The sequence below is a fragment of the Salpingoeca rosetta genome (assembly GCF_000188695.1).
Source record: "Salpingoeca rosetta unplaced genomic scaffold supercont1.15, whole genome shotgun sequence".
Lineage (NCBI taxonomy): Eukaryota > Choanoflagellata > Craspedida > Salpingoecidae > Salpingoeca > Salpingoeca rosetta.
Window position 1 is genome coordinate 126,843 of NW_004754919.1, and position 12,519 is coordinate 139,361.

Sequence of the window (12,519 nt, forward strand, 5' to 3'; positions counted from 1 at the left end):
CCCCTCCCTCCTCTCTCTCTCTCTCTCTCTCTCTCTCTCCCTCCCTCCCTCCCTCTCCCCTCCCTCTCCCCTCCCTCCCTCCCTCCCTCCCTCCCTCCCTCTCTCTCTCTGCGGCCCTTCCCGAGTTCCTGCATCGCCTCATCCCTCACACTGCCTCCCTTTTATCTTGTAACGTGGGTCGCACACCAGGGTCGCTTGGGTTTGGCAAGTTGAGTGATCGTGTTGGCCGGTGGCCGATTGTCGTTGCCGGCACCGCCTTTGCCTCCCTCGCCCTCATCCTCATCTACCTCAACCTCTTCAAACAGGTTGGTCGTCCGTGTGTGTGTTCATGCGTATGTGTGTGTATGTGTGTGTATGTGTGTGCGTGCGTGTGTGTATGTGTGTGTATGTGTGTGTATGTATGTGTGTATGTTCTCCTATCCCGTTGCCGCACGAACTTCTATCTTCACCGCGCACACGACCTCACTACCACCATCACGACGACCACCACCGCCTCCTCTGCAGCTGTGGACGCCGACTGTGGGTGCTGCGTTTGCGTACGGATTTCTCCTCGGTCTCGCTGACAGCGTCTACAACACGCAGACATTCGCGGCACTCGGTTTGTGTGATTGTGTGTGTGCATATGTGTGATTGTGCGTGCGCACACATTTATGTGTGTGTGTGTGTGTAGTTGCACTACACCTCTGCGCAAGAGTTTTGTCTGCGTTCCCCCTCGCCTGCTGCCATCGATCGTACTGTTTGCCATCATCATCATCCTCATGTCTCAACCCGCGTGTGCTGTGTGGTGATCACAGGCGTTTTGTTCCCGGGCAAGGGGCCAGATGCGTTTGCTGCAAACTTCTTTGCAAAGGTGAGACCACTTTCATGCCCATGCACACACACACACACACACACACACACACACACACACACACACACACACACACAAGGACACGCATGCATACTCGATTGCAGGTCTTTCCTGAACGTTGTGATGTGCGTGTCTGCATGCTCCCTCACTCCCACTCCATGTGACTCTCATCGCCCCTCACCACCACTACCACCCCTTCCTCCACCACCAACTACTGCGCGCTCGTGTCAGGCGCTGGCGAGTGCGCTTGCGTTTTATTACAGCCCGTATGTTGCGCTGGAGTATCAGATGGTGAGTGGCCTGTTGATTGTATTCACACGTGCCGAGGTGGAATGCACATCGGCACATGTATGAGTACGCAGATAACGGCACACACACACATACACACACACACACATACACACACACATACACACACTTCCTCACCACCTCCCTGTCTCAACCCCTTTCTCCAGATTGTGCTCGGGGTGCTGGGCGTGGCGACGACGGTGACGTTCCTACTTCCTCACCACCTCCCTGTCTCAACCCCCTTCTCCAGATTGTGCTCGGGGTGCTGGGCGTGGCGACGACGGTGACGTTCATCATTGCGGACCGCCGTGTTCGCCCTCGCTCATCCGACTGCGAACCGCTCCTTATCGACTCGTCCCCAAATGTCCAGCTCGAATACTAACACACTAACGCGCGCGCGCGCTTTTCTTAAGCTTGCTTGCAGGCACGCGCCTTGCTTGCAGGCACAATCGCATGTGTATTGTGGAAGCTGTGCACTTGTTTTTGATCGGCATGTGGTCTTGGCATTCACTGTGGATGTGGGTAAGTTTGAATGATAAGGGACTGCCGAGTGTGCGGGGAGTTGGGTCGTAGGTTCGCACTCTTGTTTATAAAAGGAACAGAAGTCATTTCAGGTCAACTTGCATCACAGGCGCCACGAAACAAAACTTAAGTGAAGATGATGCAGACAGAAAGACACAAGGCGCGCGCGCACACACCAACACACACGCACACACACACACATGACTGTGCGGTCAACGTCACTTCCAGCCCGTGCGTGACGCCTTGAAGATGGCATTGAGCTTCTCATTGTCCTGCGAGTCCTGCGAGATGCCGCCGCCGCCGCCAGTCGTCGTCGTCGTCTTTCCACCACGCCGGCGTGCAGTCGCGTGCTCTTTGCACAGCACATCGTCGCCAACAAGATACGGGCCTGACATAGGAAATTGAACGGAGGACGGAGGCAACGTGCGCGCGCGTTTGTGTAAGTATGTGTGTGTGTGTGTGTGCGTGCGTGCGTGCGTGCGTGTGTAAGTATGTATGTGTGTGTGTGTGTGTGTGTGTGTGTTGCAGTGAGAAGGTGGACGAGGACAGGGAGGTGTCAGCCGTTGAAGGCACGAGTGATACAGGCGGTAGTGCACTGCGCAAAGTGAAGAATCACATGTGTTTAAAATGCGCACGCGTGAGCGACAAGCCACAGCAAATGGCATACTCCAACCTGGCACGCCGTTCTTAAACACAAGCCCGCACTCCTTGCACTTGATGCAATCCTTGTGGTATTCCTTGCCGTTCACCTGCCATTTGCACACACGCACACGCACAGGAATGCAGAGAGTTGTAGTCAGACCTGTGGAACGTACTGATCCTGTGAATGTGTCAGAAAGCTGTGTGTGTGTGTGTGTGTGTGTGTGTGTGTGTGTGTGTGTGTGCAGCACTTACGGTGACGTATTGGACGGGTTTGTCCATCTCTGGTACAATCATTTCACCGCAGCCGGCACACACCATGCCGTTCTCCTGGGAAGCGGGAATATGGACACAAGCAGAGGACGAGAGGTGAGGGCGGTGGTGGGATGCAATGCAAGGCAGACGACAATGAGGAAGCAGAGGGCAGAACGGGCGAGAAATGCCACACACGCACACACACACACACACACACACACACACACACACACACACGCACGCACGCACACACACGCATTCACACACACACACACACACACACACACGCATTCACACAACACATGATGTGCACCTTGGCCCAGCACTTTTGGCAGACGAGGCCCGAGTCCGATGGAGCAAAGCCCGCGTTGGCGAGATTGGCGCCGCAGCCCTTGCAGCTGTCGTGGGGAGACAGTGCGGTGAGGAGGTATGTTGAGGGAGTGGTGATGGAAAGGATTGAATTGAATGTAGAAGTGCCAGGTCTGGTGTGGGAAGGGGGTCACAACACAAGAGCATGCAAACGCACGCACGCACGCACACGCACACGCACACGCACACGCACACGCACACACACACACACACACACAGATCACACACACACGCACACATACATCTCCCCCTCCCTCTCCCATTGTTCTTCAGCTTACACGAAGCACCCGCGGTGGTATTTGCCGCCGTCAAACTCGAGGTAGCGGGTGAGGATGGGTTTGCTGCATGCGGTGCACAGGGGCGCATCAACACTCAGCGTGTTGCCCTGCCATGCAGTTGCCGCGGTGAGGCGAGACACAGAGGGAAAGAGGTCGGACGGAGCACGCAAGAAGAACAAGAAGAACAAGAACAAGAACAAGAACACGACGCAAGAAGGAAGAAGGAAGAAGGAAGAACAGTCCTAATCCCCACCCAACAACAACAACAACAACACACCTTTTCCAACCCACTCCCCTCCAACACAACATACGCTCCACTATGGCTCTGCGCACCTTGTCATCCTTGACGAGCATCTTCTGTGTGGTGGAGAGCGGTTTGGGTTCTGCTGTTGTTGATGGCGGCACGCGCTGCTTCTGCGGATTGGACGGCCCACTCGATGGTGCCGGCGCCGCAGTCTTAGCGCTGCTGCTGCTGCCGTTTGCACCGCTGCTGCCATTAGTGGTGGACGTGGTGGTCGTTGGTGCTGGTGCTGCCTTCTTGGGTTCTGGCGCGGCCCGTGCTGGTGCCGGTGGCTGCGGTGTCTCCTCTTTCTTCTCCTCAGCAGCGGCCGCAGGCTGTGCCGGCTGTGCTGGCGCAGGTGGTGCTGATGTCGTTGCTGTTGCTGGTGCAGCCTTTGCTGCAGGTGGCGCAGGCGTTGTATTGGCGGCTGGAGCAGCCGGTGCTGGTGCAGTGGCAGCAACCTTGGCAGGCGCCACCTCCGGCGTGCCCACAATCAGCTTCATCGTGTTTCCACTGGCCTTGATCAGCCCTGTAATCTGCATGTGCGTCTGCGTGTGTACGAGTGAGAAAGAGACAGGGCGTAAGAATGTGTGTGTGTGTGTGTGCGCGTGTGTGCGCGTGCATGTGTGTGTGTGCGTGCATGTGTGCACGGATGCGTGGATGGTCTTGTGTATGAACGAGGCAGGTTGAAGTGCTCATTCCGCCCCCACCCCCAAATCATACTCAATGGCAAACCACACATGTCAGGTCACGATACACGTGGAGCACCCCAACGATCCTTTGTCACACATGGTTTCACAGCCACCGTACCAGCTGCTGGATGTTTGTTTCGTTGATTTGCGACAACCTCATGCCTTTCTTCACACCAGCTCGATCCGCTGGGCCGCCGGGTGTCACCTGCACATAACGCATGAGTGTCGCAGGAGTGAGGTGTGGTGTTGAGGAGGAGAGAAAACCAAATAAGTTTACAGCACACACACAAAGCACACCCATCCACACCCACACCCACACCCACACACCCACACCCACACCCACACCCACACCCACACACCCACACCCACACACATAGACACACACACACACACACGCACGCACGCTGGTGACGAGGAAACGCTGCACGGCCATGCCAAACTTCTCGCCGGGCCGGCGCTCCACGTTGAACACGGTCGATGACATTGCTGATCTGGTGGTTCACTTTTTGTTCGTGTCGTTCCGCTGAATCACAACAAGCAAAGCATCCATACACACAAACAAACAAACAAAGAAACCGGCGATGAATGAGTGCATGCATATGGTATTGTGAGTGTGAGTGTGAGCGGACACCTCGAGCACTGCGCGGCTATCTTGCCTTGTTCTATTGTTGGCACAGCGTGAGTGTAGCATGTATGCGTGAGTGTTTGCCGAGGGCAAGTCAAGTCGAGGAACAACGTCAAACCACCACAGCACAGCACGAGCGAGCAACAGCGACGCACACCAGCACCAACTCACCAAATCCAAATCCGTTGTGCTTGACTTTTTTTCGGCTGTCCTTATTCGATGCTGTAAATGTGCACGGAATCAATCGCAGTTTTTATTTTTTCATGCGCAGGGAATGTGGCGAATGTGTTGGTGGTGGTTGGAAAGCACGACCAAGCCAGCACAACAGCACAACAGAGCAAAACCAACACGCGCACCCACAACAACACACAACAACAACACACAACAACAGTGTGCCGACAGGAACAGGGTGGGTGTGGGTGGTTTGATCATCAGAGTGAACGAGCGACAAGGAACGACAGCGACGACAGCGGCGGCAGCCACGACAGCAACAAGCGACGATGCCGCCTGCGTTGTTGTCAACGGCCGCTTCTTCAGATGGGCTTGTAGACAGATCACCACCACCAGGAACAGCCAAGACAGAGGACACACCCAAAAGGCTAGGTAGCGACGACAGCGCACATCCATTTCAGAGGCGTCGGCGGGCTTGTGGTGGCACGGACGGTTGTCAATCACGGCAATCACAGCAATCGCAGCAATCACAGCAATCACAACAGTCACAGCAATCGCAACAGGCAAAACAGGCACGACACCACCCGCACCAAAGGTGCAGCCACACCCATCATCAGCAGCACCACCCGCAACGAACAGCCAATGACGCGTTCGTGACCGACTCGCCTCACAGTCTTGCCAACCACCATCATCATAAGCAATCCTCACATCGCCGCAAAGGACCACGGCAACGGCAGCAGTTCACACAGGGCTGCACTCCCCTTGCTTGCAATCCACCGCCGTCCTCAGCACCAGTATCATCTCGGATGCGGTCGCCTCTACTTGTGGCGGCCATGGCGTTGTTGCTGGTCCTGCTCATATCGCCGGCGTTGGCCGTGCCAGTTACCGCCGACACTTCACAACAACAACAACAACAACAGCGGCGGCAGCAGCATCAGCTGACGGGTGTACTTGCGCCGACACACTCTGACAACACCAGCACCCTGAACACCGCCACCGTCAGCAGCCCGCATGTTGCGCCGCGGGCAGATCTGCCTTTGCTACACCAGCAGCGCCGACGCTTGCAAGGTATCGACACGCGGCAGGGACAGCAGCACGCAGGCGTTCGCCTCTCCGTGCACGTGTTTGGGTTCAACCGACCGGACAACTTTCTGCGGCTGTGGGGGCAGCTGATGGCTGCGCGGCCAAGCGGCATGCCGACGTACTTTGTGATCCACGTGGACTACGACCGGGAGGAGAGCGAGGCGTGGAAGGAGCAGGTGACGGTTGCGTCGGGCCTGTCTGGGACGACGACGGCGCACGGCCCCGTGACGGCGGTGTTTGCTGCGTCGCCAAAGGGCCTGCGGGCGACGATGCTGGAGGCGTGGGCGCCCGTGGAGGGGGAGTACGCCATGTTTCTCGAGGACGACATTGAGGTGTCGGAGATGCTGTTTGTGTATGCCGAGCACTTTGTGCGGCGGTACGGGGAGGGCGAGGAGCAGGACCCGAGCGTGCTCGGGTACAAGCTGTACAACCAGAAGTGGGACGAGGTGAACCAGCGGTTTGAGCGGCCCGTCAACAACAACAACATGCCCTTCAAGATCCAGGAGCCGTGCAGCTGGGGCACGGTGTTTGTGGCGGCGCCATATGCGCGCTACCTGCGCTGGTACGTGGACCACAGCCGGCTGGACCCGTTTATCCCGCACGCGTGGAGCAACACGTGGGACGCGGAGCGCAGCGCAAAGAAGTACCTGCAGCGGTTCATGTGGGAGGAGGGCCTGTTCCTCATCAGCATCAACCTGCCGGACCACAAGTCCCTCACCACCCCGCGCGTGGAGGCCGGCACAAACATCAAGCAGAAGTGGCTCCCCTACCTCAGAGAGCGCCTCGAGGTGCCCCTCGTCACGCACAAGGACGAACAAGTCATGTACGGCCTGAAGACCATCGACAACGGCCCGCCCACGGCCACCATGGTCATACTCAACACCCAGCACGACGAGGTGCAGTCTGTTGAGCTCCCGAACGAGCGTGACCGGCGCAGCGTGTCTACATCCGAGCTGCCGCCGTCACACATCCTCGACCCGCCACACCCAAAGGGTGCAAGGTACATCGTGTGTTTGTATTGATATGTGTGTTTGCGTGTTTGCGTGTTTGTATTGATGTGTGTGTGTGTTTGCTTGTGCGTGTGTTTACGTGTGTATCTGCGCATGTTCTTTCACTTCTTCGCACAGCATGCCTGCACGCGTCCATGCCACCACTCCTCGTCTCACCTCTCTCTCTCTCCACCACCACCATCCCATCACCACAACGACGGTGCCATCCAGGGCGCGTGTGATTGCGAAAGCGAAGCAGCGGCTGCACGACGAGTTGAGCCAGTGGCCGCTCGCCGCCCGCCGCAACGGTGACATCTCCCCCGCCGAGGACGCCGCCCTGCGCGAACTCCTGGTATGATGCGATGTGTGATGTGTGTGTGTGTGTGTGTGTGTGTGTGTGTGTGTGTGTGTGTGTGTGTGTGTGTGTGTGTGTGTGTGTGTGTGTGTGTGTGTGTGTGTGTGTGTGTTCTCGATGGCTGTTGCCCATTGCTTTTTTCCATCATGCCCACCTTCCAGTCACCCCTACACTCATACCCCCACCCCAACACACACACACACACACACACACACACACACACACATCTCCACTCCACGTTCCTGGGTTCATTGCAGACGCATTCTCACAAGCAGGCGCGCGGGCTGCCGCTGCCCAAGTCGTTTGTCGACCGCATCACGTCCCCGTACACGCTCTATGTCATCGGTACCATGCTGCTCTCCCCGCTCGGCCAGCGCGCGTTGCTCGTGGAGACGGAATACGGTTTGACGAACAGGCTGCGGGCATATGGGTCGGCCAAGGCAATTGCAGACGCATCTGCACGCCAGCTGGTGGTGCTGTGGGTGCCAAACGCCCACTGCTACGCACGCATGGAGCAGCTGTACACGCTGCCCAAGAGCGTGATTGTGGTGGAGGACGAGGCGATTCGAGAGGTAGCGACGCTGGCCAGGTTTGACGTGTATGACCTCATGGTGCCGGAAAACAAGCAGATGCGGGTGGACGGAAGTTCCGATAACCACATTTACGTGCGCTCGGCGTTTAAGATCTACAGCAAACTTGGATATGGCGACACGGACGCCCTTCACATCAGGTGGGCGAGCGCGTTACATTGCTTTCTTGGGTTTGCTCGTCAGTGTTTGACAGTTTTGTTGTCTGTGTTCGGTTGTATTGTGCGTGCGTCCGCGCGCGTGTGTGTGTGTATGTGTGTGTGTGTGTGTGTGTGTGTGTGTGTGTGTGTGTGTGTGCATGCGTCCGCGTGTGTGTGTGTGCGTGTGGTGTGTGTGTGTGTGTGTGTGCATTCACCTTACGCCATGCGGTTGTTCGTCAAATGCCAACCCTCCTGCTCACAATGCTTCCCATTCCAACCACCTCCGTCCAACCCCCCTCACCCTCCCCCCTCCTCACCGCCGCCTCCATGTTCTGGCCAGGTCGCTTGTGTTCCGGCCTGCGAGCGGGGTGCGACACGTGCTCAACGAGTACTATGATTCGCTCGCCAAGGCCGGCGTCGACAACCCGGAGCGCGCGCACCGCTCGTTTGTCGGCGTGCACATTCGCATGCTCGCCAACATGACGGCAGATACCCCCGGTGTGACGGGGGAGGAGGCCCTTCGCATGCAGCTGGCGGTGGCGTTTCGCGTGTCGTGCCACTATCGCTTCTTTGAGCAGCGCATACGCAGGCTGCCACGCGCGGCACACTTCTTCATCAGCACGGACACCCCTGCTGCGTTTGATGCGATGGCCGCCCACCCCGAGCTCAAGGGCCGCGTGTTTCGACTCGACTCGCACGAGTGCACCTCCCGAACCCCCGAGTGCATGCTGTATGCAGCAGCGGACCTGTACCTGCTCAGCACAACGTCGCGCCTGTTCACCAGCAAGTGGAGCGCGTTCTCCGAGGCGGCGGGGCGTGTAGGCGGCATGCCAACCGTGGATGGATGCGACCAGCCAGAGGGCGGGTGGCTGCTGAATGCCAGCAAGCAAGCCCTGACGCGGCAGATTATCGAATACCTGGAGGACCAGAATTATCCGGATGTCAAGTCCGTTCGCCGCGCACTCGAGCGCTTCGCCCGCTGACGTCACACGTGTAATGTGATGCGATGTAATGTGATGTGTTGTGTGTGTTTGATTGATTGTGCATACATTTGTGTGTGCATTTGTGTTTGTGTGCTGGAGATGGTTGAGAAGGCATTAGCAGGTTGATTCATGCAGGTGTGATTCGTAGGTGGATGTGTGTGTGTGTGCTGTGGTGACGTGTACGCAGCTCCTTTTTTTTTTCTATTGTGTAATCAGATTTGTCGTGACTACATATGTGTGTGTGCGTGTGTGCGTGTGTGTGTGTGTGCGTGTGTGTGTGTGTGTGCGTGTGTGTGTGAATTTGAGAACGGCAAGCCAGTCTGTCTCTTCGTCTTGACTTCCCTCTCTGTACATCGGGTATCAGCAGTACATCAGGAACTATCGTTTGACAGTGGTGATTTGATATGCAAAAGATTAGAGCATGCCATGTACACTCACACACACACACACACACACACACACACACACACACACTCACACACACACACACTCACACACTCACACACACACACTGCTCTGATCTGATGTAAGGGATGGGATGCGTTTATTAGGTCAAATCAAATCAAATGCAACAAAGTGAGGAGGAGGGTGCGTCATGCGCCGAAGCAAAAGCAAGGAAAGTAACAAAGATGCACACTCAACGATGAGATGGTGCTCTGTATCCACTGCTCCTACTCCTCCTCGTGCTCCTCCTCATCATCATCTTCATCTTCACTGCCTTCCTCGATGTCCCCGTTTAGCGCACGTTCAACACCGTCCAATGCACCCTCATCAACACTCGTGTCCATCTCTGCGTCGCCAGTCGCTTCATCACCCTCATCCTCGTCCATCGCAATGACAGTGGCACTGCTGTCCTCATTGTCGTTGTCATCATCGCTGTCATCGTTGTCGTCGTTGGTGGTGTGTTTGGGCGCGGCGTGCCGCCGAATCGACCCGCCGCTGTTCTTCTTTGTCCAAAGCTGAATGCCTGTCAAAGAATAAGGTGGGGTGCAGGCACGCACACGCACCTAAGTCAGCTTACGCCATCTGAAGCAAGCAGTGCGTGGAGAATGTCGTTCATAAAAAGACAACAACACGCACGAACAACAGCTCTCAAGCAAGGGTGGTGCTTCTCACCTTCAAGAAACAGAAACTCTTCCTTCGACTCCAGGACGTGTTCTGTCATCATGCAAGCACATGCAACACCAAGCGCAGGAGAGGAGGGGGTAGTGAGTGCGTGTCGTAGGAAGGAGGAAGCGGTTGAGCAGCCGCGAGCGACACGCACAGGCAAGGGAGGACCCGAGTCAGCACGCAAAGCCAGCAAAGCCATTGCAGTATGCAGGGACGGACCAATGTCCTTGGTTTGCACTGTTTTTCGCCTCGGTGCGACTTGCTGTGCACGGTCGAAGCTGCAGCGCGCCATGTGCGCGATGAACAGCTCCTGGTAGTGTTATTGTCAGACACACACACACGCATGAGACATGGCACGACGTGCAGCAAAGCCAGCGCGTGAGAGACGGCAAGTAACGTTGATCAGCACACGCCACACATTCACCACTGGCATTTGTGCAGTTGTTCCACGGCACATTTACACGCACTGTTGCTTTTGCGATGAGCACCGCAGCCTCTGGTGCGACGAGCTGCACGTCCGGGTCCTTGCGCATGGCCGCTTTGATGCGGCTCACAGGCAGCTGCGTCAACCTGTCATCCATGATGTAGATGTCGATGGGTGCTGGGATTGGTGGTTTGCGGGAAGCGCGCCAAACGAACACCGTCCACAACAGCATTAAATGTAATGAACATTTGCGTTGCTGCCAACAAATTTTCCCAACTTTGGTTGTGCGACAGGCGACAGGCGAAGCGATGGTGCACGTTGAAGCGGCTGCGGTGGGGGACGACGTGTTTGTGGCACCAGGCGATACGGTGGAGGTGGCACCCGTGGAGGTGAAGGGGGAGAAGGACGCCGCGCTGAGGATAGGGCCGGGCCTGACAGTGATCCCAGAGACACAGCTGCGCGCCGCAGGCGTCCTTGACGGCGACGCTAGCAGCAGCGGCAACACGGCGATGTTGCAGGTGGTGGTGCCCGGCGATTTGCGCAGGAAGGGCAACATGGTCTGGGTCGACGGCGTCCACAAGCGGGTGCGATTGTCATCGTTGCTGCTGTGTGTGTTGTGTGTTGTGTGTTGTGTGTGTGTGTTTGGATGGAGTGGGGAGAGGAGAGAGGGGAATGGAGAGGGTGGAGAGGGGAGTAATGAGGGTGTCTTTTGCATATGTACAAAAGTGTGCACATTCGTAAGTTGGTGTGTGTATGTGTATGTGTATGTGTGTGTTTCAATGTGTGCAAATGCTTGTGTATGTGAATGTGTATGTACACGCTCGTGCACGCACAAATTCACTGCTGCAATTGCTCCATCAAGGGTTCACTTCAACTCTGACTCTCCTCTTGTTTCATGTCGTGATCATCTCATGTTGTGGTGTGCTTGCGTGTAGGCGCTGCCGGCTGAAGGCGATTATGTGATTGGGATCATCACGGGCACGCCTGGCGAAAACTACAACGTGGATATTGGCGGCTCCTGCAATGCCACGTGAGTGAGCGTGTATGGGTGTGTGGGTGTGCGTGTGCTTTTGTGGGAGTGCGTGTGCGTTTGTGTGCGTGTGGATGTGCGTGTGGGTGAGAAGGTGTGTGCTGCTGCTTCTGTACAAGTGTCCTGCATCAGCTGGAGCTCATCAACATTGTGTGTGTGCACTCCTGGCACGTGTGATGGACCCTTGCAGCCTTCACAACCTGGCGTTTGAAGGCGCAACAAAACGCAACCGCCCCAGATTAAAGGTGCGCGTTGTGTGTTTGTGGGTGTGTGTGCACGAGTGCGTTGTGTGTATGCGTGTATGTGTGTGTTGGTGGTCAACGCCATCAGGGCCAGCGAGCGCCTCAGCGCAAAGCACACGCGCGAGCTCGTCAAGGAAATGGCCCGCAAGATCAGATCATAGCGGCAGCGTGGATGCGCGAGCGGAGGGTGTGTGCGTAGTGGTGGTGGTTGTGTACAGCTCATGCACAAGTACATGGAACCAGAGCTCACATGCGTACACGCCAGGTACAACAGCGTAATTTGTTGCTGTTGCATCATCAAAGTCTTGATTAGTGAACGAACGACACACGTAAACGCGCCGACCAAGCTCATATGCACAACAAAGGCGGGGCTTCCTAGTTAGACAGACAGACAGACAGACAGACAGACAGACAGACAGACACACACACACACATATCACACACACACACACACACACACACACACACACACACACACACACACACACACACACACACACACACACACACACACATGCGCACAACCTCCGGGACTGAATTCAGTTTTCCCGAGAGGAACGCGCAAACGCCCCCCAACAATCGATATCGCAACACGCTCAGCACAAAG

The 12,519-nt window shown here is 56.4% G+C and overlaps 5 protein-coding genes across 5 annotated transcripts in view; 3 read left to right on the forward strand and 2 right to left on the reverse strand.

The window, feature by feature from the left end:
• Positions 1-1,745, forward strand: part of PTSG_05817 (uncharacterized protein) — a gene marked incomplete at its 5' end in the record, with an annotated part of 3,535 nt that extends 1,790 nt beyond the window's left edge. Inside the window, 5 exons of the mRNA XM_004992653.1 lie at positions 190-305; positions 505-598; positions 795-850; positions 1,082-1,141; positions 1,389-1,745. Coding sequence (XP_004992710.1) covers positions 190-305; positions 505-598; positions 795-850; positions 1,082-1,141; positions 1,389-1,520 — 458 coding nt within the window. The 3' untranslated portion in view covers positions 1,521-1,745. The remainder of the gene's footprint in view (positions 1-189; positions 306-504; positions 599-794; positions 851-1,081; positions 1,142-1,388) is intronic.
• A 133-nt stretch (positions 1,746-1,878) lies between these two features.
• Positions 1,879-4,657, reverse strand: PTSG_05818 (uncharacterized protein; the record flags this gene model as incomplete). The annotated part of the gene is made up of 8 exons (XM_004992654.1): positions 1,879-2,048; positions 2,334-2,409; positions 2,555-2,629; positions 2,868-2,952; positions 3,202-3,308; positions 3,535-4,029; positions 4,292-4,378; positions 4,577-4,657. 8 exons carry the CDS (start codon positions 4,655-4,657, stop codon positions 1,879-1,881), a joined length of 1,176 nt encoding a protein of 391 aa, XP_004992711.1.
• Positions 4,658-5,064: 407 nt separating this feature from the next.
• On the forward strand, positions 5,065-9,489 carry PTSG_05819 (uncharacterized protein). Its single transcript, XM_004992655.1, has 4 exons — positions 5,065-7,052; positions 7,273-7,393; positions 7,654-8,126; positions 8,464-9,489. Exons 1-4 carry the CDS (start codon positions 5,299-5,301, stop codon positions 9,104-9,106), a joined length of 2,991 nt encoding a protein of 996 aa, XP_004992712.1. The 5' UTR covers positions 5,065-5,298; the 3' UTR covers positions 9,107-9,489.
• A 144-nt stretch (positions 9,490-9,633) lies between these two features.
• Positions 9,634-10,867, reverse strand: PTSG_05820 (uncharacterized protein). The gene is made up of 4 exons (XM_004992656.1): positions 10,684-10,867; positions 10,436-10,526; positions 10,223-10,264; positions 9,634-10,073 (listed from the first exon to the last, which is right to left on the reverse strand). Exons 1-4 carry the CDS (start codon positions 10,795-10,797, stop codon positions 9,778-9,780), a joined length of 543 nt encoding a protein of 180 aa, XP_004992713.1. The 5' UTR covers positions 10,798-10,867; the 3' UTR covers positions 9,634-9,777.
• An 81-nt stretch (positions 10,868-10,948) lies between these two features.
• PTSG_05821 (uncharacterized protein) lies at positions 10,949-12,073 on the forward strand (the record flags this gene model as incomplete). The annotated part of the gene is made up of 3 exons (XM_004992657.1): positions 10,949-11,224; positions 11,576-11,670; positions 12,001-12,073. The coding sequence occupies 3 exons, from the start codon at positions 10,949-10,951 to the stop codon at positions 12,071-12,073; spliced, it is 444 nt and encodes a 147-aa protein (XP_004992714.1).
• Between the last annotated feature and the right edge of the window lie 446 nt (positions 12,074-12,519).